The sequence below is a fragment of the Passer domesticus genome, chromosome 1 (assembly GCF_036417665.1).
Source record: "Passer domesticus isolate bPasDom1 chromosome 1, bPasDom1.hap1, whole genome shotgun sequence".
NCBI classification, from domain to species: Eukaryota; Metazoa; Chordata; class Aves; order Passeriformes; family Passeridae; genus Passer; species Passer domesticus.
The window spans coordinates 47,245,473-47,272,429 of NC_087474.1; the positions used below are offsets into that span (position 1 = coordinate 47,245,473).

The 26,957-nt window shown below is 40.1% G+C and overlaps 1 protein-coding gene across 4 annotated transcripts in view; it reads left to right on the forward strand.

Moving 5' to 3' along the window:
- Positions 1 to 26,957, forward strand: part of TRANK1 (tetratricopeptide repeat and ankyrin repeat containing 1) — a 51,493-nt gene that overhangs the window by 4,499 nt on the left and 20,037 nt on the right. For 3 of the 4 annotated variants that reach the window (XM_064418729.1, XM_064418736.1, XM_064418743.1), the window contains exons 2-13: positions 5,568 to 5,702; positions 6,748 to 6,871; positions 7,882 to 8,032; positions 9,011 to 9,129; positions 12,561 to 12,644; positions 16,069 to 16,207; positions 16,659 to 16,790; positions 18,522 to 18,689; positions 20,494 to 20,649; positions 21,023 to 21,274; positions 22,129 to 22,305; positions 23,691 to 26,570. In XM_064418729.1, the coding sequence (XP_064274799.1) occupies positions 5,568 to 5,702; positions 6,748 to 6,871; positions 7,882 to 8,032; positions 9,011 to 9,129; positions 12,561 to 12,644; positions 16,069 to 16,207; positions 16,659 to 16,790; positions 18,522 to 18,689; positions 20,494 to 20,649; positions 21,023 to 21,274; positions 22,129 to 22,305; positions 23,691 to 26,570 (4,517 nt within the window). Of the gene's footprint in view, positions 1 to 5,567; positions 5,703 to 6,131; positions 6,163 to 6,747; positions 6,872 to 7,881; positions 8,033 to 9,010; positions 9,130 to 12,560; positions 12,645 to 16,068; positions 16,208 to 16,658; positions 16,791 to 18,521; positions 18,690 to 20,493; positions 20,650 to 21,022; positions 21,275 to 22,128; positions 22,306 to 23,690; positions 26,571 to 26,957 lie in introns of those variants that run through there. The other variant, XM_064418749.1, reaches the window with a different exon arrangement.

The window sequence follows — 26,957 nt, forward strand, 5'->3', positions numbered from 1 at the left end:
CATCTTCTTCAACATCTCTCTTCATGAGATACTGTCTGAACATTCAATTAAAATATTGTTCAGATAGTTGCAAATGCCACTATGACCTTTTTCAGACTAAACAGATCCATAAGGATGTCCATGTCTAAATCTCAGCTTCTTTCCTCTCTTCCTCGTGAGATTTCCAAATGTGTCTGCTTGTAGCTTTGTCAGTTATAAGCTCTTCATTTTTGTCTCTGCCGTTTCTTCAGGGCATCCTCTGAAAGTGCAGTTGATTTCCAGATTTCTCATTTGACTTTTCAACATGTAGTGGAAAACCGAGAGAAGTAAATTTTTCCCTGCTTTTCACTATCAAGGTTAGGCTTATACACGTTGAAAGGAGACTGTGTTCTGTAAATATATCTTTGGTAGCTGTTGTTGTGAGGAGAACAGGTAAAACTGGCTAGCAGGCAGAGCACTGCCATAGTTGCAGCCACTTACAGCCTTCTTGGCCTGTGTTTTTCCTTCTTCTACTTGGTCTGACCTGACATTCACATATGTCTATATCAGGTCATGAGGAAAGTGTCATTTGGAAGACCTGAATGCAGTGTCCTGTTGCTGGGTGACTGCAGGGCTGCCTGCACACATCGTGCCAGTGGTGGGCGTGTGGCTGCAGGGGTCCCTCTGGTGTAGCAGGAAGGGTGACATGACAGTCCTTTCTTGGCATCATGCTCTTGGAGCCAGAATGCTTTTGTTGAAGGAGAGCTAATGGAGCCCTGAGGTTTCCTGTTGAAAAAACTTGAATTATTTGAATGCTGATGAAATGTATTTAGTTGTAACTCAGCCACAGTGTAGATGCATTGTTGGGCTTTTTCTTTTCCAGCCTATTGCCAGTTTGTCTGCCTCTTGAGTTAATGAGGAAGAAGGAATGATTTGTCTGCTTAATAGGACTGAGAAAAGCACAGTCTTTAGAAGTCAGATTTCCTGAAAATAGGAGGATTCTTATTTGTCACCATTCTTTTAATTCAGATGCAGAGCTCCTAAGAGTGCTGTACTTCATTTGTTCCTTGCATTATGGAAATCTACTGTGCTTGGAGAATAAGAACATTATCCTACCACTGAGTAATGCCATAGGGATGGATCCTTAAGGCTTAACTTTCAGGACTGAAAATAATTAAAAGCATGGCTGTGAAGGCCTTCTGTTTGTTTTCTGTGAATTAAACAGTGTCATGCAGTTTCTCTTTTTAAAATATGTAAAGCAGATGCAGACAGAAAAACCAAAGGGTTGGGTTCACTCTCAGATTTCTAAAGTTTTTAGCACTGCCAGCTTCAGATGTTCAGAAAGCACAAGCTGGCCTCTTGAGACCCATAGCTGGCATAAAGAACACAACATTTTTCAATAGTGACAAATGGTTTTCTGGCAGTCTCCATTTGTGTTTTCAAAATTATCTTCTGAAGCAAGAGGAGTCAAAACTCTAGCACTGTAACCACTCTAAAGCTCCCTGCTTCTGACAGCAGTCTGACTGAAGCAGTTCAGTGGGACACTGACCAGCACAGTAACACAAGAGCTGATGACACGTAAAGTAAATGGGAATTTTGACCACTAGCTGCAGTAGGGTTTGGAGTAGATTGTTTCTGACTTAACTGTATAATCTTTTGATTTAATTCTGTGAGTAAAAATTAATGTGCTTCATTGTGTTGTCACGTTCGTGCTGGTGATCTCAGGAGTCATAAAAAAAGTAAACAGAGTAGATCATGTTGTCTGTTTGATTTTTTTGTTTGTTTTGTTTCTGTTTTATTTCTGTGAATGATAAGGTCTCAACAATGCACTGGGAAGGGTCTCCCAGACCTTAGGGTATCCCCACACCTTTATGTGTTTCATAGACTCCATGGCTTAGGAGAAATCCCTGCTTTCATGAGGGGAACTTGTCTGGCTGCGATGGAGTTAATTTTCTGCATAGTAGTTGTTATGGTGCTTTAAATTTGTGAGCAAAACAATGCTGGTAGCACAGTAATGTTTCAGCTATTGCTGAGAAGTGGTTGCACAGTGTTGAGGCCTTCTCTGTTCCTCACTTGGCCTCCCATGAGTAGATTTGGGGCGCATAGGAGGTTGGGGGGACACAGCTGGGCCGATGACCCAAACTGACTGAAGGGATGGTCTGTGCCATGTGGCATCATGCTCAGCAATGGTAATGGAGAGGAGGGGACTTAGGGGGATTCTGTCTTGGGAACATGGGCATTATTCCATGTCAGGGGGGTGGTTAAGTGATGCCTTTGCATCACTTTCATGATCTTTCTTTCTTCTTCCAGGTCCCTCTTGGTTACTGAGCAATTTTTAGCTTGACCTACAAATTTTTTTGGTTTTACTTCTTCCTTTTCTCTTTCCCCATCCCACTGTGGGTGCAAGCACTTAGCTGCCCACTGGGGTTAACCCACAGCACTCACCCCCAAAAAATCTTTCTCTAGTTATATCCAGATACAGCTGTGTCTTTTACCTGTGCCAGTTCAGGCAGACTAATAGACAACAGTTTTGTTTAAAGATCCTCATGCTTGATAGACTTTACATAATAGGCCCTCAGTTAGTCCATTGGTTTTGAGTTAAAATTGTTTATGCTGCAGGAAGATGTTGAGCAATAATAAGACATGCTGTGCTAGTCTGCACAGCAGTTCTTTTGGATCATTAACTTAGATGTCAGATCTGCATGCCCAGTGTATCTCTCTGGTCTGCAAACTTGGGTATAGAAGCTAAAGCCCACAGCAGACACCGCAGTTGTTTATATGATCTACAGCTGGAGGTTTTGGCTGGGAAACTCCAGTTCTGGAAAAGGATGAGAACTTGAGTTCTGGTGAAAATCCCTGCTGCCTGGAAAGGGGAGTGTCTGATCTGAAACAGGGAGTTCACTTCCAAAATTTATCACAGGACATGTTGGAAAGTCCTTTTAAAATGCTCGCTGCTGCTTCTGCTGTACTGTGGAAAAAAAATCTTTTAAATGTCTTGCAAATACCTTTTATTTGTACTTGTACTTTCAGTATGTTCGAAAGAAAAGTAAGACAAAAATATAATTCTGGGGAAAAATATTACACTGAGTAGGAGCATAGCTTTCTTTAAAAAAAGAAAAAAAAACTGAAATTAAGCTATAATTTGGAAAACCACCAGTTCATGTGTATTCCTGCTTGAAAAAATTCCTGTGTAGCTGACCTATTTTGGCATTATTCTTGAGAAAATAATTTATCAAACTTTCTAATGATAAAGAATTGAAATCTGAAAGAATTACACGAAAGATGAGGTAGAACCATCTTTTTGCACTTGTTTTTTTCCTTTGTTCTGTTGCTCTATTACTTTCCTTTTTTCACCTTAATAATGCTTATACAATGCAGTGTAAAAGAAGCCGTGAATATCTTATGAGTATACTTGATTTGCTGTCTGGAAAAGTAGTGTTTTTAAAGTATATACTGTATGTACATTGCTCAATAAAGTGATTATTTCATTTGCCTGGGATAAATGTAAAAATTACCCTTCTAGCATGACTGGTTGTTGTGCCTCCCCTAGGTAGCTGGGACTTCTTTCTCTTGAGTTTAGTTTTTATCCCGGATTTCATCTGTTCTTGGTGCTTCCCTGGAATTAGCAAGTTGATGGTTCAGTTACAGACATCATCACAGTGTTTATTTGTTTAATTAAGATGTAACTTCTGACTGGTCATTTCCCAGTCAGTCTGAAGCAGTGCAGATCTGAGCTTTATGGTTTCACCTGATTTTTCTGCTGTTGCCTTCTCAGAGCTGTGGGTTGCTGCTCTCCCATCTGCTTAGTGCACTTGTGAGCCTGTCAAGTGCTTTTTGTGCTTGGATAAATGCAAAGGCACAGTGCCGTCTGTAGTGTGCTTCATCATACCTCTGTGCTCACAAGACAGCACTGATTCTTGCAGTTTCAGCCTCATCCTGTGGAGTACTACAGAGAAAACACATCAGTAATGGTTCTTGCTGTGTCTGTAAATTCATACACTTAAAAATGTCTAGTTTGCTCTGTAGTCAAGAGATCTTGTACATATTTTAGTTCTGCTTTCAGCTGGGATAATTTTCTACTCAGTGGCTGGTGCAGTGCTGTGCGTTGGATTTAGTGTGAGGATAATGTTGATAACACCATGATGTTTTAGTAGTTGCTGAGCTGTGCTTGCCCTAAGTCAAGGATTCCTCTGCTTCTGATGCTTCCCTGTCAACTGCAGGGGAGCACAGGAAACTGGGAGGGGACACAGCCAGGACAGGTGACCTGAACTGGCCGAATGGATGTTCTCTACCACAGAATGTCATGCGTATGGGTTAGGAGGGAAAACTGGCCAGGGGCCGCTCCTCAGGAACTGGCTGGACATTGGTTAGTGGGTAGTGAGCAATAGCACTGTGCATTAATTGTTTTGCATATTCTACATATATTATTAGTAGCATCAGCATTAGTATTTTCCCTTCTTTTTCTGCGATGTTAAACTGTCTTTATGTCAATACAAAAATTGTACTTTTTTTCCCTAATTCTGAGCTGACATTTGTGTGGTGTTCAGCTGCCTGCCAGACTAAACCTTGACATTATGTTAGCAGGTAGCAAAGGTTGCAGATTTTATGGGTTTTGTTACAGTCTTGTTAATAGCAGGGTAATAAGTAAATCTCTGCATTCCTATTTGGTGAATTAATCTTACTTAATTGCACTGAGATTTGTGAGATTCATACAGGTTTTTACAGGTAATGGAAACAGCTTCAATCTGTGAAGAATGATTCTACACAGCAGTTTAGCATTGGATATTTCTCTTGTCTGTTTCTCGTGTGCTGTTTCTCATACATGTACCTGGTTTTCCTCTTGCTTTTGTTTCTTTCATCTACCTGCTTGACCATGTGATTAGTTTTCTTTAATGACACTCATTTTAAATTTTAATGATTAAATAGTTTTTCAGTAAATTACTGTTGCTGCTAGTTTCAACCTTTGTTTTCTCTGGCCACTTCCTGTATTCATTTTAATAACTGTCTTAAGTCTGATTCGAGGTCCTCAAGCACTATTACCATGATGTGTTCCAATATTTTCTTGCAGTAATTTAATTTCTAAGCAGTTCCGTATGCATTGGATTGTTGAGTATCTAGACAGAGGACCTAGATAAAACACTCATAAATAAAAAGCAAGTAAATGAGTTTTGTGTTTAATTAATTGAAATGTATAGCTTCATGTATTTCTTAAGCATATAAATGCTGTGTTTTCTCAGATATTTCCTCCTGCTTTGAGTATGTGCTCACACACTGAAATAATTTGAAATCCTAATATAAAAGATACAGTTTAGGACCCGAGGATAAAAATTGAAACAAAAATTGCATATCAGTGGTAGATCTGGTTAGCTGAAGTTTATTAAAAAGTAGATGAAAAGTTGAGGAGGCATCAACAGCAAAGATAAGGCTGTCACCAGAGCTCTATTTTACTAGTCCAACTGCAGGAAACAAAGAAGATGTGCTCTTTTGTCCTCCTTTTCAAACATGCAAAAACTAAGATGAAAATTTAAGTCAATTTTAGGGAAAGAAATGTCTCATAAGTCAGTGCTTTTATTTGATTAATTTTTTCTTTCTTGTTTTGCTTTCCTTAGCATGGATCCCATGACATATGCACAGTTGAAGAGGCAAGCTGGGAACCAGGATTTTAAAAATGGGAATTATTCTTTGGCCATCAAAAACTATGATGAAGCTCTACAAACACTTGGTTATTTAATGCAATGGGTCCCGTAAGTATTCTTGAATTATGAGATGTAAACCATAAGACAAGCCTAAAGTATGTAAATACGTACAGTTGCACAGTTAATTCAAAACTGTTTTTTGACCTAACACTTGATTTTCTTGTATTTTTTCAGACTCTTTAGTGTACCAGTTTTATAGTTATTCTGTTCCTTACATTTATGTGAAAGATAAATTAGTGACTTAAATCTGAATATTTTTACATAAATATCAATTATAAATTAGTGCAACTAAAGATCAGATGCTGTGATTTTGCCATGTCCTGGCTTGTTGTTACATGTTACAGGTCATTACATCTGATTATCTGTAAAATGATTAATGCAGGTTACTTTGTTCTTGTTATTGGGTCATTCTCAGTGTTCTGCAACTTGGTAAAAATAGTATTTCAGCAGAAGATTCCTTTGGGTATTTCTTTTCAGATGCACTTTGAAATGCTTTTCATCAGTTAATGTAAGTTGGTAATGTTATTAATGATTAAATAGTTGAGTATTATGTTAACTATTAAATATTCATTACTACTGTATATTAACACCACTGTTAACCTAATTTAACACCAGCCACTAATTTATTTTAAATGTGGATTTTTCTGTTGACTTCACCAAGTGGTGATACTAAAATGCATTGAGGTTGTTTATTTGGCGACCAAAATGTGTTCAGTACTCTTTCCATCCCACAGCTTCTGTTCATGGGTCTGTTTTCCCCCATTCCTGGCTGCTGGCTTTCACTGAGCCATATGTAGGTGTATTGAGGTGGTCTGAACTCTTGCTAAATCCTCATACTTCATTATTCCAGTGGCTTGGCTTTCTGCTTCCGAAGACACCAGGTTATCACTATGGGTGTCGTTAAGGTGTCATTAGGATGTCTCTAAGACAATTTGTAGCCAATATTCAGATTTTTTATCTACAACTACATTTTTACCTCTGATTTTGTCAGGTGGGTGATACACGTCAGTTTTTAAATTTATTCATGTCACTAACTATAAAGTATAATCCTTTTTCAAGTGAATGAACAGTAATGCTAAAACCGTATCTTTAGGTGTTCCCGGGACATAGCTGTGGTGTTGTGCAACAAATCAACTGCCTTGTACTGCCTGGGCAAATGGAAGGATTCAATGGTTTTAGCCCACCAAAGCTTACAGTGGGATCGAGAGTATGTCAAGGTATTCAGATGCTTAAGCTGGCAGTTTTTGCATGCATTCCTTGCTTTTTTTTTAAATTTTATTTTTTTAATTTAAGAATGGTGTCATGATCTTCTTTTTATTGTGTTTTTGCTTTGGGGCATGATGAGTAAATATAGCATAAAATTCCAGAATCAGTGTTTGATTATATACATAACCATGAGATTCATGGCTGTAATAGCATTTTTTATGAAATGAAGCAGCTCCCTTTTGCACCAGGAGATGCTAGTTCTCTCTGGATCCCAATGAGAGAGGTACTAATGCTTTCAAGAAGTAACTATCAATATCCCAAACAAGGGTTACACGTTAATAATTCTCCAGTTGCTGGGAGTGGTACTTGGTGACCGAGGTCATATTGTATTGTTCAGTCCACTGGAAATACATTACACTTGGCTTGTGATTAAATACACATTGATTAAGTACACCTTGACTCAAGTAGCTAGGAATAAGTAGGAGTCGTACAGTATTTATGATAGCGAGTCTACTCTTGCTTCAGCTTTTACTGCAATAAACCGTTTTGTGGTCTAACCACTAAGGACTCCTGGAGCTTTTAGTAGAACATTTTTTACTTAGATAGGGTGAAATTGCATCCGAATGCCCATTTAACCTGTGCCGTGTTGCAACATGCCAGTTACCTGATTTGAACGAGTTAACTCCACTGTGACTCTGAGCTGCTACAGTCTAATTCAGGGTGAATATAAACACATTCAGGTGTTGACTGAAGAGTATATGCATTGTGGGAAGTACTGCAAAATGCAGCGGTGTGGAAACATAAATATGTATTCTGGACCTTGTGACACAAAAAAATGCCGGTATTCTGCAGAGGAGGTTAATATACAGCTGTTGAAAGTATGTCTTTCATCCTGTAGTTTTCCAAGCTTTGAATTTCAGGATTGCACTTTTAGTATCTGCGATAATATCAATAACATATTGTGAATTCCAAGGTATCTTGGAATATTTTCCCAACATCTTCTTTTCTCCTTTTTTTTCAGGCTTATTATAGAGCTGGCCACTCATTCATCATGTTATCAAAGTCTAATGAGGCAGTTTCTATGTTCCACAGAGGTCTGGTTCTACTGAATTCTTCTGCAGATCAAACTCAAATTGCTGAGTTTATAGCAGGAATCTTCATAAGTGTCAATGGTAAACTCAAATTAAGACCTTAATTTTTCTGAGAGCCGTTCAGTGTGATGAGAAGCACGTCCTTTGTGAGATCATTCCTTTGCTCCTTCAGTGTGTCAGGCCTGTTTGAGGATTGCGAATATACTGAGGATGTGGTGAAGTTGGTCCAGTTTGCATACAGCAGACACCAACAATCTCAGAACAGTGCAGGGATGTCTCACAGGAACATGTGAATTATGGAATAGTTAGAAAAGGTCAAAATTTACAATCAGGAAGACAAGATTAGAGATTTGGAGCTCCAGATCCCAGAGGCTTTAAGTGGGTTTTGTCCAGACCACCCCGTTTTTCTTTTAGCCAGGTAGATGTGAAAATTATTAGAAGATAGGCAGTTTAAACTTTGTTACAATGCAGTGTATTTCAGTGTGGAGGACTTTCCTGCACCTACTGATGGACAGCAATGAAAAGAGGAAATGTGGCCTTCCCATGGCATTGTATGGGTGTTTTTCAGCAATGTCCATCGTCTGTCTCCCTGCTGTCTCTCCTCAGTCTCTCCTCCTCTACTTGCTTTTTAGTCTTTTTAACATGCTTTGTCTGATGGGCCTACAGGCATGCCAGAAGATTTCAGGTTGTGCCTCTGCTGCCTTTTCTTGAGCCTGTAGCCCCACACTAAGGTCCTTGACTCATGGTTGCAGAGTCAGTAGCTGACTGACCCGTAAGTGGAAAAATTGCCATGAGCTTCACAATGCCTGGGTACTTTGAGCAGTTTCTTGAGAGCAGGGATTAATTTTTTCCCCCTTGTTTAATGAATCTGGCCACTGTTAAACAGGGTGCTGAATCAGTTGGGTGACCAGCATTTCTTAAGCCCTCACTGGGCAATCCCCTGGGTATTAACTGGGTGTTAATTAGTGCTAAAATGATCACTGTGCTATGAAATTGGACACTCTGACCTTTGAAGTGCTGTGTGTAACAAATATTCTTCTGTATTGCTTATTCTTGCAGACGAACAAATCTTGCCAGCAACTTTCTACCCTGCATATGATTATATCTTCAGGACACGTTTCAATGCACAGATTTGGCAAGCAGTGATAGAAAGGCTGGCCCAGAAAGGGAAGTGGCGGGTAAGTGTGTCACTGTGTCACCGCGTCACCTCCCACTGCACGTTGGGCACTCACGTCTTACCACTTCAGCATAAGTTAGTGTTACCTTTAAAAGCCAAAACTGTGGATATACATTGCTGCCTGGTTCAAATGTCTTGATTTTTAGGACTTGGAAAAATTCTTTTAGTGATACATAATTTCTTAAACTCATTTCTGAAAGGGATATGATGGACTTGAAATCCTGATTGTCTCTTGTTGCTATCTGTTGTCTCTCTTATAGTACCATCTGGAGTCACTAATCAATTCAATAATATTCAAATTAGAGGGGAAAAAATACAAATTTATTTGTGATCCCTTTTCCTTCCTATGACAAGCTGGAGTTTTGAAACCGTCTGTGAAAAATCCACAAGAAGCATCTCAGTGGAAGTACATGGTTGTTGAGCAAAACCAGATAATTTAGAAAAACCAGAAGGTGGATCATCTGAAATTATTTTAGTCCTCTCTCAACTGTGGAAAAAATTGATCATTGTCACAGTTACACGTGTATGGGATGTTATTGGTGAGGGGCTGGCAGTAGGGCCAGCAGGGCACCTGTGAGGAGTGGCCGGAGCTGCGTCACTTCCAGCTGGCTCCGATGGCCCTGTTTTAGGGCATGGCTCAGCCAAGGTGGTGGTGCCTCAGAGAAAGTGTGTTTTAAAAAGGGCCAAGCCCTGCCTGGGAGAGTGAGGGGGAAAGAGTGAGAGAAACAGCCCTGCGAGCCCCAGGGGTAGAGAAGGAGGAGGTGCTCCAGGCCCAGAGCAAGGGGCTCCTTTGCAGCCTGTCACAGGCAAAATGGGAGCTTCAGTTGAGGTTTGTCAGGGAAACCCTCCTCTTGAGTCATAAGGTTCACACAGGACCCACTTGCTTTCTAAACTCCTCATGGGGGTGCCTAGATGCTGTTGGATCCAATCCTGCTCCCAGACTTGGTGAATGGTTTATGTTTAAAGGATAATGTACGTGTAATTGAGCCTTTATATGACTTTGTCCCACAGGATTAAGGATGGCAAACCAAATATATATATATTAATAAAATTAATGACTTATTTAAATTTATGGTAATGATCAGACTAAAATACTTTAATCGGAATTATTTACTACGTGGTACATATATAACTATACAGATAGTTATAACAGTTAATAAATATTATATAATAATATATACACTATATATAATAGTGTACTATTTATTGAAGCAATAGTAAAGCAGTGGTATTAAAGATAGCAAAATTGTTACTAAGTAGAGATTGATGTTACTCACCCATGCCAGTGGCCGTGAGCTCTTTTGCTCAGCCTCCAGCAGTAACCTTGAGGGGAATCTCCACTGGAGGGAGGAATCTCTGCACACATACGGGAAGGGATATGTTAGAAGACCCAGCTTTTAAAAAGTGTGACTGTGCTTTTGTCATATAAAGTGACTGTCAGTCATGTATTTCTAGGCTGGCTGTGTCAGCTTAGCAGCTTTAGATAAGTTGTCAGTCGTATCACCTGTTGGTTCCTTTATCAGGAATTTTGTTGCGTTGTCACTGGTACCAGTTTCTGTCAGGAAACACTGTTTTTTACATCCTCAGAATGTGTAACTCTGTGATTGATGAGTCAGGCTGGTCTCAGCATTCCATAAGCAGTGTGACCTTCCCTTCTCTATCCATCACTGATAACTTTTACAAATAAGGTAAAGTTCAAGCTGTTTTACCACCTCTTTACCACTGCTCTGCTTAGGCAGAGTAGCTTGTGGAGAGACCATGAAGGAACAGGTTTCTGACTAACCACAGCCTGTGGAGGACTCACACTGGAGCTATGGACTCACTGGAGCCCCACATGCCCTGTCGAAGCCCCTACTCTGGGCAGGGACATCTTTCATTAGATCAGATGGCTGAAAGGACGGCCGAACCTAACCTTCAACACTCTTAAGGATGGGGCATTCAGAGCTTCGCTGGGCAGCCTCTTCCAGTGCCTCACCACCTGTATCATAAAAAATTCTGTCCTTATGTCTAATGAGAACAAACTCTCTTTCAGGTTAAAACTGTTGTCTCTTGTTCTGTCACAAAGGTCGTTCGTGTTAAAAAGTCTTTTTTTAAAGACCCCTTTTTTATATTGACATTATTGCAGTAAGTTTTCCCTGAAACCTTCTCCAGGCTGAATAACCCCATCTTTCTCAGCCTTTCATCACAGGAGAGTTGCTCTGATGCAATCCCCCCATCTAAGTGGGGATGGAGAGTTGCTCCATTTTGTGGCCCTCGTCTGGACTCATTCCAACAGGTCCATGTCTTTTCTGTACTGGGGACCCCAGAGCTGGATGTAACATTCCAGGTTGGTCTCAGCAGAGTGGAGAGGTACAGTCACCTTCCTTGACCTGCTGACCATGTTACTTTCCATGCAGCTCAGGATCCCGTTTGTTTTCTGGGCTGCGAGTGCACATTGCTGGCTTTTATCCTATTTTTCATCCACCATTATCCCACAGGTCCTTCTTCCTCAATCTGTATTGATACTGGGGATTGCCCTGACCCAAGTGAAGGACCTTGTGCTTGGCCTTGTTGAACTTCCTGGGGTTCCCATGGGCCTGCTCCTCAATCCTGTTGGGAGTCCCTCTGTATGTCATCCCTTTCATTAAGCATTATCAACTGCATCACTCACCTTGGTGCCATCTGCAAACTCACTGAGTGATTGAAGGCACCTCACAATCCCACTGGAAATATCATTAATAAAGACAGTGAATGTACTGGTCCCACTACAGGCACTGGAGGGACACCACTCACTACTGGTTTCCACTTGGACACTAATTTATTGACTACAGCTCTTTGGTTGCAGCCATTCTGCCAATTCCTTGTCCATCCAGCAGTCCATCATTAAACTGATATCACCTCAATTTAGAGCTAAGACTGTTATGGGGCACTGTATTGAAGGTCTTACAGAAGTCCAGGTAGATGGCATCCATAGTCCTTCCCTTGTCTTCTGGTGAAGCTAGGTGGGTTTCCAAGGAGCAAGGCCAAGGTTTTTAGATAAACTGAGAAAATGGAAAAAAGCAGAAGAAGATACAGTATTAATTTCTTGCTTTCTGCTTGGGATGTTGGTGTTAGCTGGACAGTCTTGTCCCCAGTGTAAAGATCCATTCCTAAAGCAAAGGGTTACTTCCAAGCACTGGAAGTGTGCCAAGTATTGGCGAATGATTTAGGGCCTAACTTCTTCTAACATGGTTTTTATTTCTGAGGAAACTTTCATCACTTCTAACTTCTTACACTCCACTCTGTATTACATTAATTCAGTTGAAAATTAGAAACTGAAATCCAGTTGTGATATTACAAAAAGATCTGAAATATTGTTAGCCTGTGTTGGCTTTCTGACAAGATCTGATGAGGCAGTGGAAAACAAAGTTTTAAGTGTGCTTTTAAATGCATTAATATTTGGGTTTTTTTCAGTCTTGTCTGTTGCTGTTGTCTGAGAAGCAAGAGTTGCCCCGTGATCTCAGAGTTAACCAGGTATCTCTGAAGAATCTCTTTGAGGTAAGTTCATGTTTTCTATTTCTTTTCTTCCTAATAACTTTGGTGAGAGATTTTTCTTGAATCAAGAAAAATAAAATGAAAAATAATACATGGATGTTATATGATTATACTTTGTCATCTATTTGTTTGAAAACTTAACTTCATGTAATGTAATATTTCTGAATGAAACTTAATATTTCCAAGGTGTATTAGTATTACAAAGGTGTAGTTGGAGGCTGTGAGCCAGGAGCTGCTGGGAGTTCACCAGCTCTGCAGCTCAGGAGCAGCCAGTTTCCATAGCAGTGACATACCAGCTTTCTAAAGGCATCTCAGAGTTTGTGAGAAATTGAGATGTTCAATTGGGCTTTACCATAGACTCCTGGAATGATTTGGGTTGGAAGGGATGTTAAAGACTGTCTAGTTCCACCCGCCTGTCATGGGCAGGGACACCTTCCACTAGACCAGGTTGCTCAATGACCCATCCAACCTGGCTTTGAACACTGCCAGGAATGGGCACTCACAGCTTCTCTGGGCTACCTGTTACAGTGCCTTACCACCCTCACAGTAAAGAATTTCTATATTTCTTAAAGTTTCTTTCCTGACAGGAACTTTAGAAGACATTAGCTGTAGTATCTCTGCTTGCCATTAACTGTCTGGCAGGTTAAGGTTTGGTGACGTATGAATGCGACACTCACAAGCTGAGAGCAAAATGAATCTGTTTATTGCAGAGTTAAGACAGTATTTATACACTTAATGTGAGCACCTTTGTTCAGTCCTTCTCACGCAGCCCAGCTGCAGGCCTGTAATGAATCTGTCAGCCTGACAGTTTGTTAGTTTCCTCAGGGTTTGCAGGCTTTGAAGAAACAGAACGCCTTTCCTGTTCTCAGATAGTGTGTACTTTCTCTCGTGCTTCCCAGGAATTTTCTCAGTATCAGGCTTTGCTGTTTCTCACAAAGGTTTATGTCGCCACAGACCCCCAGCCAGGTAGTAATTAGCATTGACTCCATGATTCTCAGAAGGCTGATCAATCACTTTTATTATTCTATAATTATTAAGAAACCCTGCTCTTACAGACAGTCATGATACAGGTGGACCCAGTTGGTCCTTCCATCCAAACACCATCATATTGACCAATTAAGAAACCACCCTTTGGTAAACAAATGTTCATAACACATTCCACATGTTCACAACAACAGGTGCAGCAAGTGAAGATAAGAAAGAATTGTTTATCATTCTTTTCTCTGATCTTCTCACAGCCTTTCCCAGGACAATGCCTGGAAAAGTCGTGCCTGTTGCTCTTTGTGGCCAGGGAGATGCTGCCACAGGTTTAAGTCATATTGGTGGAATATATTAGAATTTACCATTTGACTGTTATAGTCTTTCTGGTACTTTGGTCATAATAATTTAAAATTGGTGCTTTGACCTTAATTGTATTTCAGTTAGGTGCCTGACAGAGTGAGCAGGAGTAATTCTGAGGGTAATGCAAGGGAAGTAAATGCATATCTCATCACAGGCTTGTTTTTAGAGTTAGTGAAAGAATTAGTGAATGGATATCTGTAAGTATGTCTTGGTTGGGTATCATTAGGCAGATGTGCTGTGCCAATGCTAGCACTATCTCCATACTGGCAATGAAGCCTGGAAACACAGCAGAAGACCCATGCAGAGTGTCTTAGCAAAGTATCTTCCAGCAAAGCAAAATGCCTCATTGAGACAGGAAAAATGGGCAGACTTTACAAAATAGTACGGCCCTTTTTTGAATTGGCTCAATCAATCTTACCTGTTTTAGGGGCTTTGTTGTACACATGGAAGGCTGAAAGAATCAAGATGGAAAATCCCTAAGTACCAATCCTCCTTTGCAGAAATTAGAAAATGTGGCTTTCTGACAACTCGAACTTCCCCTGCTGCTGCTATATTCTCCCTATAATCTGTTGTATTTTGGTTTGATAACTGTGTTCAAAGAGTAATTCTTGCCAGTCAAAATTTGGCATGAAGTATTAGAAAAAAAAATTTATTTGTAAATGTTGGAAGCATGTGTGAAGGCTGCTATTTAAAAAGATGACTGGCACAAATGGAGAAGTTTTGTCTGAACACTGTTTCCGACCACCTCCTCATGTCCTGATCCTTCTGGCATATTGTCTCAATTTCCATCTTAGCTTCTGCTACACACCTCCAGAGTATCCTATATTGCTACACCCCTTGTAGACTGTGCTTCGTGTTCATTAAGTCCTTGCTGGAACATACTTTTTAAGTTCAGCTGGTTTCTGCTCAGGCTGTGTAGTTTCTCAGAATCCCAGAATCATCGAGGTTGGAAGAGACCTTCACAATCAACACAGCAGAACTGTAATCATCCCTAAACTCCAGTTGCCACATCCAGGTGCCTCTTGAATACTCCCTGAGCTGGTGACTCCATCACTTCTCTGGGCAACTTATTCAAGTGCCTAACCACTCTTTCAGTCAAATGTTTTTCCTAATATCAGATCTGAACCTCTGCTGCCCCAACTCAAAGCCATTTCTCCTCCTTCTTTCACCTGGAAGGCGGTGAAAGAGACCAACCCCCGGCTGGCTGCAACTTCCTTTCAGGAAGCTGTAGAGAACAGCGAGGTTTCTCCTTAGCCTCCTTTTCTCCAGGCTAAACAATCCCAGTTCCTTCAGCTTCTCTTGATCAGACTTGTGCTCCAGGACCTTTCACCAGCTCCATTGCCTTTTTCTGGACATGCTCCAGCAACGCAATGTTTTTCCTGTAGTGAGTGGCTCAGAACAAAACACAGGACTTGTGGTGTGGCCTCACCAGTGCCAAGTGCAGAGGGACCATTGCCACCCTGGTCCTGAAGGCCACACTATTCCTGACGTCAGTTTGTTGGGACTGAGGCCCCCGAGGAGGCCACCATGTGAATGGAGCACCTCTCCTGTGAGGAAAGGCTGAGAGAATTGCAATTGTTCAGCCTGGTAAAGAGAAGGCTTTGTGGTGACCTAATTGGGGCCTTGTGGTACCTGAAGGGAGTCCACAAGAAAGATAGTGAGAGACTTTTTGCAAGAGTACGTGGTGACAGGATGAGGGAGAATGGATTCAGACTGAAATACAGTAGGTTTAGATTAGATATCAAGAAGAAATTCTTTACTAAGTGGGTGCTGAAGCACTGGAACAGGCTGCCCAGGGAAATTGTGAATGCCCCATCCCTGGAAGTGTTTGAATGGAGTTCTGAGCAGCCTGGTGTAGTGAATGCTGTCTCTGCCTGCAGCAGGGGGTTGAAACTAGTTATTTATGGTCCCTTCCAACCCAAGCTATTCTGTGTAAGTCTATGAAATAAATAGTTCCTTTTTACAGTGGCTATGGCTTGGTTGTTGTTCTACTGATTCATGTCATGAAAATACAGAAAATATTGAAAAAGAAATGTTTTTTGTGTATGTAAAAATAATGTATTGTAATTGTTCTCTTTGCTACCAGACTTCTGAGTTGTATGGTCACGGTGAGAAGCTGCTGGAAGTAGCAGAGTTAGTCAAGTGGCTGATTTCCATTGGGGCCAAGGCTGAGTCCATCGGACTGTATCCACTGCATGCTGTTATCAGACTGTGTATCAAAGCAAGTGAGTGACACCTGCAGCTAGAATAAAACAATGCTGCCTTTTATCCGAGGACTGACAGCTGGACCTTTTTTAAATTAAAAAAAAAAAAAATCCCAACAGTTCAGGTCAGGTCATATAGGTATAACCTTACACATGGCAATAAAGCACTCTTTTAGAAATGTTGTAAACACTCTCCTTGATCACCCATGTCTGATAGTGGTGGAAACCTAATATAATTGTTCTTTTCTGTGTTTTGATGCAAAAGTGTGATTGATATGGGTCTTTTGTAACCTGAGTATGTCAGCTTTAAAAAAGGTACAGTGTTTCTTTCCCCCATCTCAGTGTGGGGCAGCAGTTTCTTTGTGAGTAGTAGAGTCATGAGTCAACCTTAGATTTGCATCTTGCTGCTCCAGAGGGGAAAAACCTCCAGGATCTGTATCTTTAAGTGGTTTTTTTTTTTTAATCTTTTCAGCAAATAACCATCTCTTCAGATGGTTACTGACTTGGAGGCCAGAGCTGAAGGATAGGATCAACCAGAAAGACAGAGATGGACAGACCCTGCTGCATATTGTGGCCACTTCCAGTGAATATTCACAGAAACGCAGTAAATACTTTTTTTTGTGTGTGTGTATTGTTTTGTTTTCATATGGAAAAATATATCATGGAAGAATGTTTCAGACCCTAGTGTTAACTATTGCATGCTAAGGAAAATTAGAAAGTACCTGAATGCAGACTTGTAGTGGCAACTGATATTTAAACATTCCAAGAATTCCTTTTTAAATTTGTATGCCTGATGTGTGACCATTTTCTTTGCTCTTTGGTTTGTCTGGTTAGGGTTTTCTTGCAAGTATGCTGCAGTTTTTAGAATCCTAGAAGTTACCTTTTAAATTTTGATATGCCCTTAAAATCACATTAGACCACCTGGAGGCCTGAAATAAAGAGTTTTAAATCTAACAGCAAAAAGCTGTGAGAGGAACATTCCTAGTAACAATTTTGAGTCAAAATTGGGAACATATTGGGAATTCATTTGCCATAGACATGTTCAAAGAAACAAGAATTTTCTGTCATTTATATACACTATAGCATCCAACTTTTTTTTTACAAACACTCCCAAAAGATCGCCCAATTTATTGAATTATGGTATAGGTGTTTTGTTCCTCTTAATTACCACCAGAACATCTCATCTATCTTTTTTTTTCTTTTTTTTTTTTTCTTAAATGAATAATCCCAGTTTTATGCAGCTAAAACAGTGCTTTATTATTTTTGCTGTCCTGGTTAGACGCTTACTACTGATTAAGTTTTCTGGGCTGTATAAGTCCATGAAGTGGGTCCCTTACTGCACCTGCAATGTATTAATCAAGTTTTTGGGGGTATGTATAGGCCTTTGACTCCTTAACTCTCTCAAGATCTCTTTCTTGTTCAGTGGCATTTAATTAATCTCTAGTTATATGACTGCATTAAACAATCCTTTATTGAATTTTGTTCTTCAACTATTGATTAAGTTCTCTGAGGGGTATGGACCCATTGAGTTCCTTTCTGCAGGTTGGTGAGGTAATTTCTCAGGGTCTTCTACTGACACTCAGCCGGCACAGATCTCAATTAAAAGCAGCTAAAGTAACACAGTCAAACATTCCTGAGCTAAGTGAACTTTCATTACAAAATTTTTAAAGGCCCACAAAATTCCTGGCTAACTAAGATATAAATTGCTGTCAGGCCTCTCCTGTTCCTTTAAACAGGTGAAAATTGAAGGCCTAGATAGCAGTGTTCCTTGTCAGATGAGGAAAACTAAATGCTTTCCTTCAGTTTCTGTGGGATTTAATTTTATGTTACCCTGGCTTTTTTCCGTGTATTTCTTCCTCTGCCCACGAGGTGGCAACAGGAAGCAAACATCAAAGCCAAGGTAGCTCCAGGCTTTTGGATTCTTAAAGTTTACTTGGTAATATTCATATGGTATTTATTAAGTAGGCAGCACATATTTTTAATCTGTATTTATTTACTAACGTTTATGTCTTTATGTATTATATATTATATTAGAAAGCATGCATTTTTATATGTATCAAAGTTTATTTCTTTATAGCTATATATAATAAATAGTATAAATCATAAAATCACAGAATCATTAAGTTTGGAAAAGGCCTCTGAGATCTTCAAGCCTAACCTTTGACTTCCACCCTGTCAACTTATGACACTGGGAAGAATTTAGATTTTTTTTTTTTTTAAGTTAAAATTATGCTAGAAATTGTGCCAAGAAATTAAAAATAAAAAAGAAAACAGAACAGAAATCCTGAAAATTTTGAATTATTCTTCCTCTATTTTTTTTCATGTATTGCTTTAGGACAAACAGAAGATGTGATCATGCTCCTGAATTCTGGGGTTGATCCCACTGTTCCAGATGCACGGTCAAGATATGTCATAGATATCTTGAAAAAGAACAAAAACTTTGATGCTGTAAAAGAAGTCAGCAAGCAGATTGAGAAAATCACTTCTTCTGGGAAACAGACAGGTATTACATGCAGTGTGTGCTTTTCCTGTTTTAAAATTATAACCTTTAGGTACAAAATAGTTTTATTTCAAATAAGTAATTGTGGGTGTGTTTTATGTAACTTTCCCTGTGAGTTGTCACTGTGATCTCCTGCTAGTCAATAGTGAACATTTTGTCCTTGCTTGAAACTAACTGCTGTCCAAGTGTTGTTCAGATCAAGCTTGGCATAAAGCAAAGTTTTTAGGCTACAATCTCAGTTTTCATGTGTGTATTGCTTATAAGTTTATTGGAAAACCCTGGATTTCATTGTGCTTGCATCTTACGGCTCCTAGCAAAGGAGGTTTTTTTCCTTTACCTTGGAGATGTCTGCTCTGGAGAAGGTTTTAGCACAGTGGCTCTCCATTAGGAAGTTAACACCAAAACCTCTGTGGTAATAATAGCCTTGGTTGGCATTTTGGGTTGCACTGTCTTTTGTGGCCAGGGTTGGGTTGGTTTTTTTTTTTTGGTGTTGGTTTTTTTTTTTTTTTTTTTTTTGCAATGCACAGCCTGCAACAGTTTCCTAAGCTTTGTGAAAATGAGAGGCTGGAGGATAAGCCTCAGCTTTACAAGCAACAATCTCAGGTTACTCCTTCTTTCTAAAAAGATGACCAACCTTGTCTCTCTCATTGTCCTAAGAGATAAAGCTGTTGTTTGGTTTGGTCTTTCAGGTATCTGAATTCCTTGAAGCATTTAGGAAATCCTAGCCAAGTTTTTTGGTGTTTGTTTAAGGGCATTTATTGGAACATTGTTTAAAATCTGCTATTTCCCATTACATTAATCTCTTAAAACTTGTAGATAACATTTTGGTTTGGTGTATATTTTTGGCTTTGTTTTTTAATTTTAAGAGGAGAAATTCTTTTATAGCTGTATTTTTTAAATTGCACTGGGAATAAGACAAGCTCATTAAAAGTGTGTGCTGCAAACATTACTGGGTTTAGTCATCTACTCTAAAAATTCTGAACAATTATATAATTGCAGCATTTTCCTGCCTGCTTACAGAAGCTTTTACAGTTTTCAGCCTAGTGAATTATGTTAAATGGAGTCATGGTTTGACCTCAGCTGCCAACTAAGTACCAAGCAACAACTCACTCACTTCCCCTTCCCTCCTATGGTGGGTTGAGATGAGAACAGTCTAAAAATTGAAATAAAGTAAATTACTACCACTCCTATTATTATTATTGTTATAGCCATGAAAAGGATCAAGAGAGAGGAATAAACCTCAAGAAACACATGTGATGTGCAGTAAATTGCTCACACTCCACTATCTGATGCCCAACCCATCCCCAAGCAGCAATGGTCCCTTCATGGCCAATTCCCCATAGTTTATATAATGAACATGACATTCTTTGGTCTGGAATATCCTTTGGCCAGTTCAGATTAGCTGTCCTGGATGTGCTTCCTCCCAGCTTATTGTGCACTTGCTCACTGGCAGAACATGGGACATGGAGAAGTGCTTGTCTCAGGGTGAGCACTGCTCAGCAGCAACCAAAACATCACTGTGCTGTCAACAGTATCCTTGTCCTACATCCAAGGCATGGCACTGTACCCTTTGCCAAATAACTATCCCAGGCAAAACCAGAACAAGTGTGTATTTGATGAAAGTATCAAATTTTCTTTGGGGTCAGAAATCCATCACAGGACTGGCATTGGCAATAAGAGTTTCAGCCATCTGTTTTTAATCTGTCACTACACATTTCTTAGAGCCTTGGGATGTAATGCATTATAGTCTTGCCCTGAAAACATGCTGGCAAGGAAGGGGATTTTCAATTTCTGTAATGTTTTGCAGGGGAGAATGAAAGTGCCACAGCTGATACAGATTCTCTCCAGGATGTTCTGGAACAGTTTGTCCAGTTCTACAGGTGTGAAAATGGAGCACATAATAAAAATGTATTGAAGGAGGATGCAGTTAAGCGATTTCTGAAATGGCTGTCTTCTGTGAAAGGTGCAGTGAGTTCCCAGTTCTTCCTTTCACAAAAATTAATTGCCGTGAAAAATGTGTTTGGTGCTAACATAAACTTACTGCCCTTTTACCCTTCCTTCTGTTATGTGTTTCTGTAACTTTTATGATGGGAACAATGTGCTTTTAATTATATTTAAGGTTGTGTTTTGCACTTAGAACCAATGGAATATGCACAGAAATTCATGACGCATCAAAATGTTCAAACTGACTTGGCTGACAGCATAAGGACGGAAAGATATATTTTGCTGTTCCTTACTTTCAATTTAACGAGTTAATTATTCTGAAATTAGTTCACAATGAGGTGGATTTCATTATGTGTCTTTGAGTGAGTTATGTTGTCTTGACTGTCTTGCAGAAATCCCTGAAGAAATCTCATGCAACATCTCCGATGCCTGTGCTAACAGCTTCATAAAACAGTTGCTGGGGAAGCAAATGTGGCATAAAGTTTTGCTGCTCCTAACAGGGAAAGCCAGTGGGGAAAATCCATCAGGTGGAGGACTCTTCAAAACCTGCAGTCTTTCAGATGTTGACATTGGCAACATTATCCAGCAGTGTGAAAAATTGGACACGCAAGTGCACCTCATAAGATGCTTGCTCGAACGAGGAGGTGAAAAACTGTGGTATTAATGCTATAAGAGATGCAGTATGTTATTTGACATGTTGGGAGCAAGATGGTCTCAGAAATACCAACACGTGGGGTTTTTGTGGCTCTGTGTAAGTGCAGCAGCTTGTTGGAGTGCAATGCATTGGCTGCATCTGCTGTGTGGGACATGGTGTAGCTAGTAAGGCTGCATGGGTGGAAGATGTTTATCAAATGAAGTTTATCTGCTAGGATTAGTAAAAGGCCAAGGACTATCATTTCTCCTGCACCTGTAGTTTCTTTTGGGCCTCAATTTCTCTGTCTTCAGCCACAATGTTGTCCTGGTAGAAAGTGTAAGCCAGTCTTTGAGTTCAGTGTGCTGTTATGCTACAAGTAAGGACTACTTCATTGATTTCAAAGGCATGACCAGATGTCTTTCTTTTTTTAACTAGAGTAGACATCATCGTACTTTGTGTTTTGCATGAGCTTATTCCTAGGATCCCTCTGGCATATTTCATTTAATCTTATAGCTTGATCTTAGCTATAAGTTATGGACACATGGTCCTGTTGAAGCCTTTTGAAAGCCAGAGGAGCAAGGAGGCCTCTTGTTTCAGTCAATGACTGACTGACTTGGAGAAGATAAATTCTGGCCTTTATGTCTTCCTATCACAACAGAAGGACTGGTTGTTCAGTTTAATGAGAGACAAGGGGAAATAATGAAGATTTACTTAGTTAAAAAGTGTTTTAACAGATACATGTAAAAAATACCCCCATTACCTGCCTGGCCATCAGCATCTGACTGCATCTGTTCAGAGCTTTCTGCATTTAGCAGATTGGTGTATTAGTTTTAAACCCTCATATTTTCCTGTCCTTCACACCAGCTCTGCCTGATGGTTTTGGAACCAGCTCTGAAATCCCACTGAAAATATGCCTCAGAAAGAATTACTTTGAACTGGCATATTTGCTGCTTACCAAAGGTGCAGACCCTCAAAACCTCTCTGTTACACAAGGAGATACTCCTTTGCATGCTGCAGTTTTCATCTGTTTAAATAAAAAAGGTAAGGCTTTTGCTGTTGAAAACATTCCCCATTCCTTACCTGCCCATTCTGCTGTTGCAGGGGCAGTGGGTCAGGATGTCTGACTGTGCCTCACTCAGCCCCCAAAGTCTGCAGGCCAGAGGATACACAGCTGTTAAGCTGATGTGTTCTGCTTTGTGGCTGTGCTGGCTGAGACTGTGAGGAAAGGTAAAGGCAGCTCAGGTGACATGATGGAATCAAGGAAAGCTCCTCCTCTCTGAAACCCTGTAAAATGAGTGCTAGGTGGGTTGGAAGAAACAAAGGTAAAGTTAGTGCAATGGCAGCAGACTTTGAAGGAAATCCTATAGTAGCATCTGAAATCTGTTTATCAGTTTTTGTTCAGTCATAAATCAAGTAGAGTTTTGTTCAGGGGAGAAGTGAGTGAAAGAACTGTAGGGCTTATGTAAAAACATTAAAAGCTAGGCTAAACTGTGAAATTGATCCCCTAAATCAGGTTTGATTTAAAGTTAAGAAAAAAGTGTTTTTGAGTTGAAGGATTAAAATTATTTAAAATATTGAATTTATTAATTTTTAAAGCACAAACATTTCATTGAATGGCTTTAGAGAGATTAAAAGCATCAATAATGCCAGTTGTCATTTTAAAATCAAAAGCTTAAGAAGTCCCTTGATGTTCTCTGAAGTATTTTTCACTGTGCAGAGTTTTTGATGTGTGATTTCTTTACAGTGATTTTTGCGTGTCACTGTTTTACAGCTAGAATATAAATGTTTCACATATGTTGTCTCATTTAAATCACATCTATTATCTGGATGAAATCTAGAACGCTGTAGAATATATATGGGGGTTTTTTTCCCCCCAGGGAGGTAACTAATCTTATTTTGTAGGAAGTTGCTCCAGGGACCTCAAATATGAGGAAATAATTGGGATTTCCTGCAAGTTATTTTAGTAAAGCAAAGTTATCTGCAGCAGTTTACTTCTGGGTGCCTTATTAAAGTGAACCAAATGACCCCAGAGCACTATCTCGAGCTGCTGCTTGTCTGGATGACAGGGCACCAGTGTCCCTTGGGAAGCAGTCATGGCTTATGTTGGAAAATGAAGAAATCTGTCTGTACCCAGAGGTTAAAAAAGGAATGAAATTGACTGATGCTATGGGAATAATTGCAGCACTAGGAATTTCTAAAGCTTTACTGCCTTTGTATTCTTTTTCCTGAAACTTGGGAAAGCTCCGTTTTGAGCTGTTTCAGGTGAACATGTTTTATAAACATGAAATGTAGATTTTGTTTTTCTTTTTAAAAGCAACTGATATTCATTTACTAGCAGCAGAAAAAAAAAGTATTGAAATTCTTGACATATAATGCAGACTTGTAAAGCAAGTTAGTTTATTTTCTGTTTGTTCTCCTGCTTTCAGATGGCACTGGTTTAAACATCCTAAATTATCTACTTGACCTCTTTGCTTCAAGACCATCTGACTTTCCATATCTTAATCCAAACATACAAGATGACAACGGAAATACAGTGATGCATATTGTTTTCCAGAGAGGATTTTCAAAGCAGACTAAGAGAGTAGTGGAGTTATTGGCAAAATTTGACATTAACTTCAACATAAAAAACAAATCAGGAAAAGATGTGATGCATAGAATTAAGAAGAGAGATCCACTGCTAGAAGCCTGGAATAATGCCACACAGGAGAAGAAGAGGCACCGCCAAGACAGAGCAGGGCAGTTGGTTAAAACATCTAAACCCATTCCAGCCTCTGAGATTTCACAGTCAAAGAGCACGGGGAGTTCTTCATCTGGGTTCTCATTAAAGGCACCATCTGGCAACGCAGTGCATAATGATTTAAAAACCCCATGTTCCATGAAAACAAAAAAGGGTCAGTTGGCAAAGCAGGAAACAGAAGGAATAAACAGCCCCTTAACACTGCAGGAAAGTCTAGTGCAAGCAATCACAGCTTTAATTCAGCAATTGAAAGTGAGCGACACGCTGAAAAAGGATCATCCTCTGGTGCAAAAGCCATCTTCAGCCCAGACTAATTCGGAAGAGGGAAGCAGTTCCTTGCAACGTGGTGGAAGCATAGCTCCTCCTGAAAGAAAAGGGGATGACTGGGAGAAAAAGAAGGGAGCAGGGGAATTTAGTATGGCCCTGCCTAATGGAGAGAAGGAAGAACTTCTAGAGGAAGAAGAGGGGAAGAGTCTGGATATTGAGGCGTATGTTCAGGAGTTTGATAACATGACTTGGGAAATAGAGTGCACTCCCGAAATGCTAAAGACTTTGAGCAGTAAAGCTGTGCCTCATTATCTGAAAGCTAAAACCATAATGACAATTAAGCGCCTTGGCGATGGGGAATGGTCTAGGGGCCTCCAGAAGCCACTGAAGCACTTGAAAGCTGATATCCAGCTGTATGAAGCCAAACTGGGCAAAGGTGCAAGAATGCTATGGGAACTTGCCATTGACTTTTCTCCTCGTTGCAGTGAGAGTCCAGAAAAGATCATGGAGACGGAACAGACAAAAAGTCGTCTAGAAAAATCAGGTAGAGTTTACACGGAAATAATTAGAATTTGGGCCATTGTTCTTGACCACTGCAAGCTGAACCGTGCCTTAGAAAATATATGCATTTCCTACAACCGTGGATTATCCTGCATTTTGAGGAAAAAGCTCAAGGGTATAAACAAAGGACATCAGAACCACAGTGTGACAACACAGAAGCGTGTTCCACGTTGTTATGTTGAAGACATGGAGGCAGAAAAATCAAAAGAACGTACCATGCCTGAGTATTTCCCTCCAGCTAGTGCAGCAGAGCTGGAATACAATATCATGAAATTTCACAGCTTCAGTACTAACATGGCACTTAACATTATAAATGATGTGCAGTCTTCTGTTGATTACCCTTTCCGTGTTGGGGAGTTGGAGTACGCAGTGATTGATCTCAATCCAAGGCCTATGGAACCAATCATTTTAATTGGGCGAAGTGGGACAGGGAAGACCACTTGCTGCTTGTATAGACTTTGGAGGAAATTCTATTCATACTGGGAAAAATCCACCTTGGCAGGTGGACCTCTGTTGGAGAGGCAGACATGGCAGCAGAGACAGTGCAGTGAGGTTGAAAAAGCAAGTTTAGGGAAGGAAGAGAGTGAACTAAAATACGAGAGTGATAATTCAAGTGAGGAGCAGGTGAGTGATGAGCAAAACCAGGACAGCGAGGGTGAAAATGTTCTCGTGGGCACAGCTGGTGCAGAAATGAGTTCATGTGGTGACCATGAAGAAGACCAAACATGCAGTGCAGAAACATCAAACAGGCTGGAGCACCTGCACCAGATCTTCGTGACAAAAAATCCTGTCTTGTGCCGAGAAGTTCAGAAGAATTTCATTGAACTTAGCAAGTCTTCCAAGGTGACCAGTCACTTCAAACCTCTGGACCCAAGTATTCACAGGCTACAAGACATTAAAGATGAAAATTTTCCACTGTTTGTCACCTCCAAGCAGTTGTTGCTGTTACTAGATGCATCCATGCCCGACCCATTTTTTCCAAGAAATGAAGATGGAAGTCTTAAAAGAGTAATTGTTGGTTGGAGTCCTCAGGAAGACTTTGTTGTACCAAATTGGCAGGATGAGGATGAAGAAGGTAATCTTGAAGCAGAACATGGTGATGATGGAGGAGCTGCAGATGGGTGCTCTAAGGAAAGTGATCCTTGGACTTTTGTGACTTACAATGTATTTGCAAATGAAATATGGCCAAAAATGATAAAAGGTAAAAGCTTGTACAATCCAGCACTGGTTTGGAAAGAAATCAAATCATTTCTGAAAGGCTCTTTTGAGGCACTGAGTTGCACTGGGGGCAAGCTTACTGAGGAGCAGTACAAAAAGCTAGGCCGAAAGAGATCGCCAAACTTCACGGAAGACAGGAGTGAGATCTATTGCCTCTTCTGTCTTTATCAGCAGATACGATCACAGAAAGGTTACTTTGATGAAGAAGATTTGCTGTATAATTTATCTCAAAGACTTTCGAAGCTCAGGGAGCTGCCATGGTCCATCCATGAGTTTTATGGCGATGAGATACAGGATTTCACACAAGCTGAGCTGGCCCTGTTAATGAAATGCATCAATGACCCTAATGCCATGTTTCTAACCGGTGACACTGCCCAAAGCATAATGAAAGGAGTTGCATTTCGTTTCAGTGACCTGAGGTCACTGTTTCATTACGCAAGCAAGAGCTCTGTGAACAAGAAGCAGCGTGTTAGGAAACCGAAAAGGATTTATCAGTTGTACCAGAACTACAGGTCCCATTCAGGTAGAGTAACAAATTTATTTATGATCAGAGCCTGTCTCTTCAGATGTCACTTATAATTGAACTTTTCTGCTGGGCAGTTGAAAGCCAGTCTCTGTGTGACCTGTTCTTCAAAAAGATCAGATGGACAGCTTTTTCTGATATGTCAATTCTGTTTTTTGACAGCGCAGCTGGAAAACCAAAAATGAATGTTTTTAAAGTTGTAATTTTTTGAACTCTCATGTTTACTGGATGCTTTGGCTGTGTTTGAGGGGACGTTTAAGAAATTATCATTCCCGTTTCTGTTGTCCTATCCCCCAAAGCACTAAATTTTGCAGCATTGGTGTGCTGCTTCTGCTTTTCTTACTTGTTTCCCATTTGTGATCTTTATTTTGTGAGAATGCTGCCACG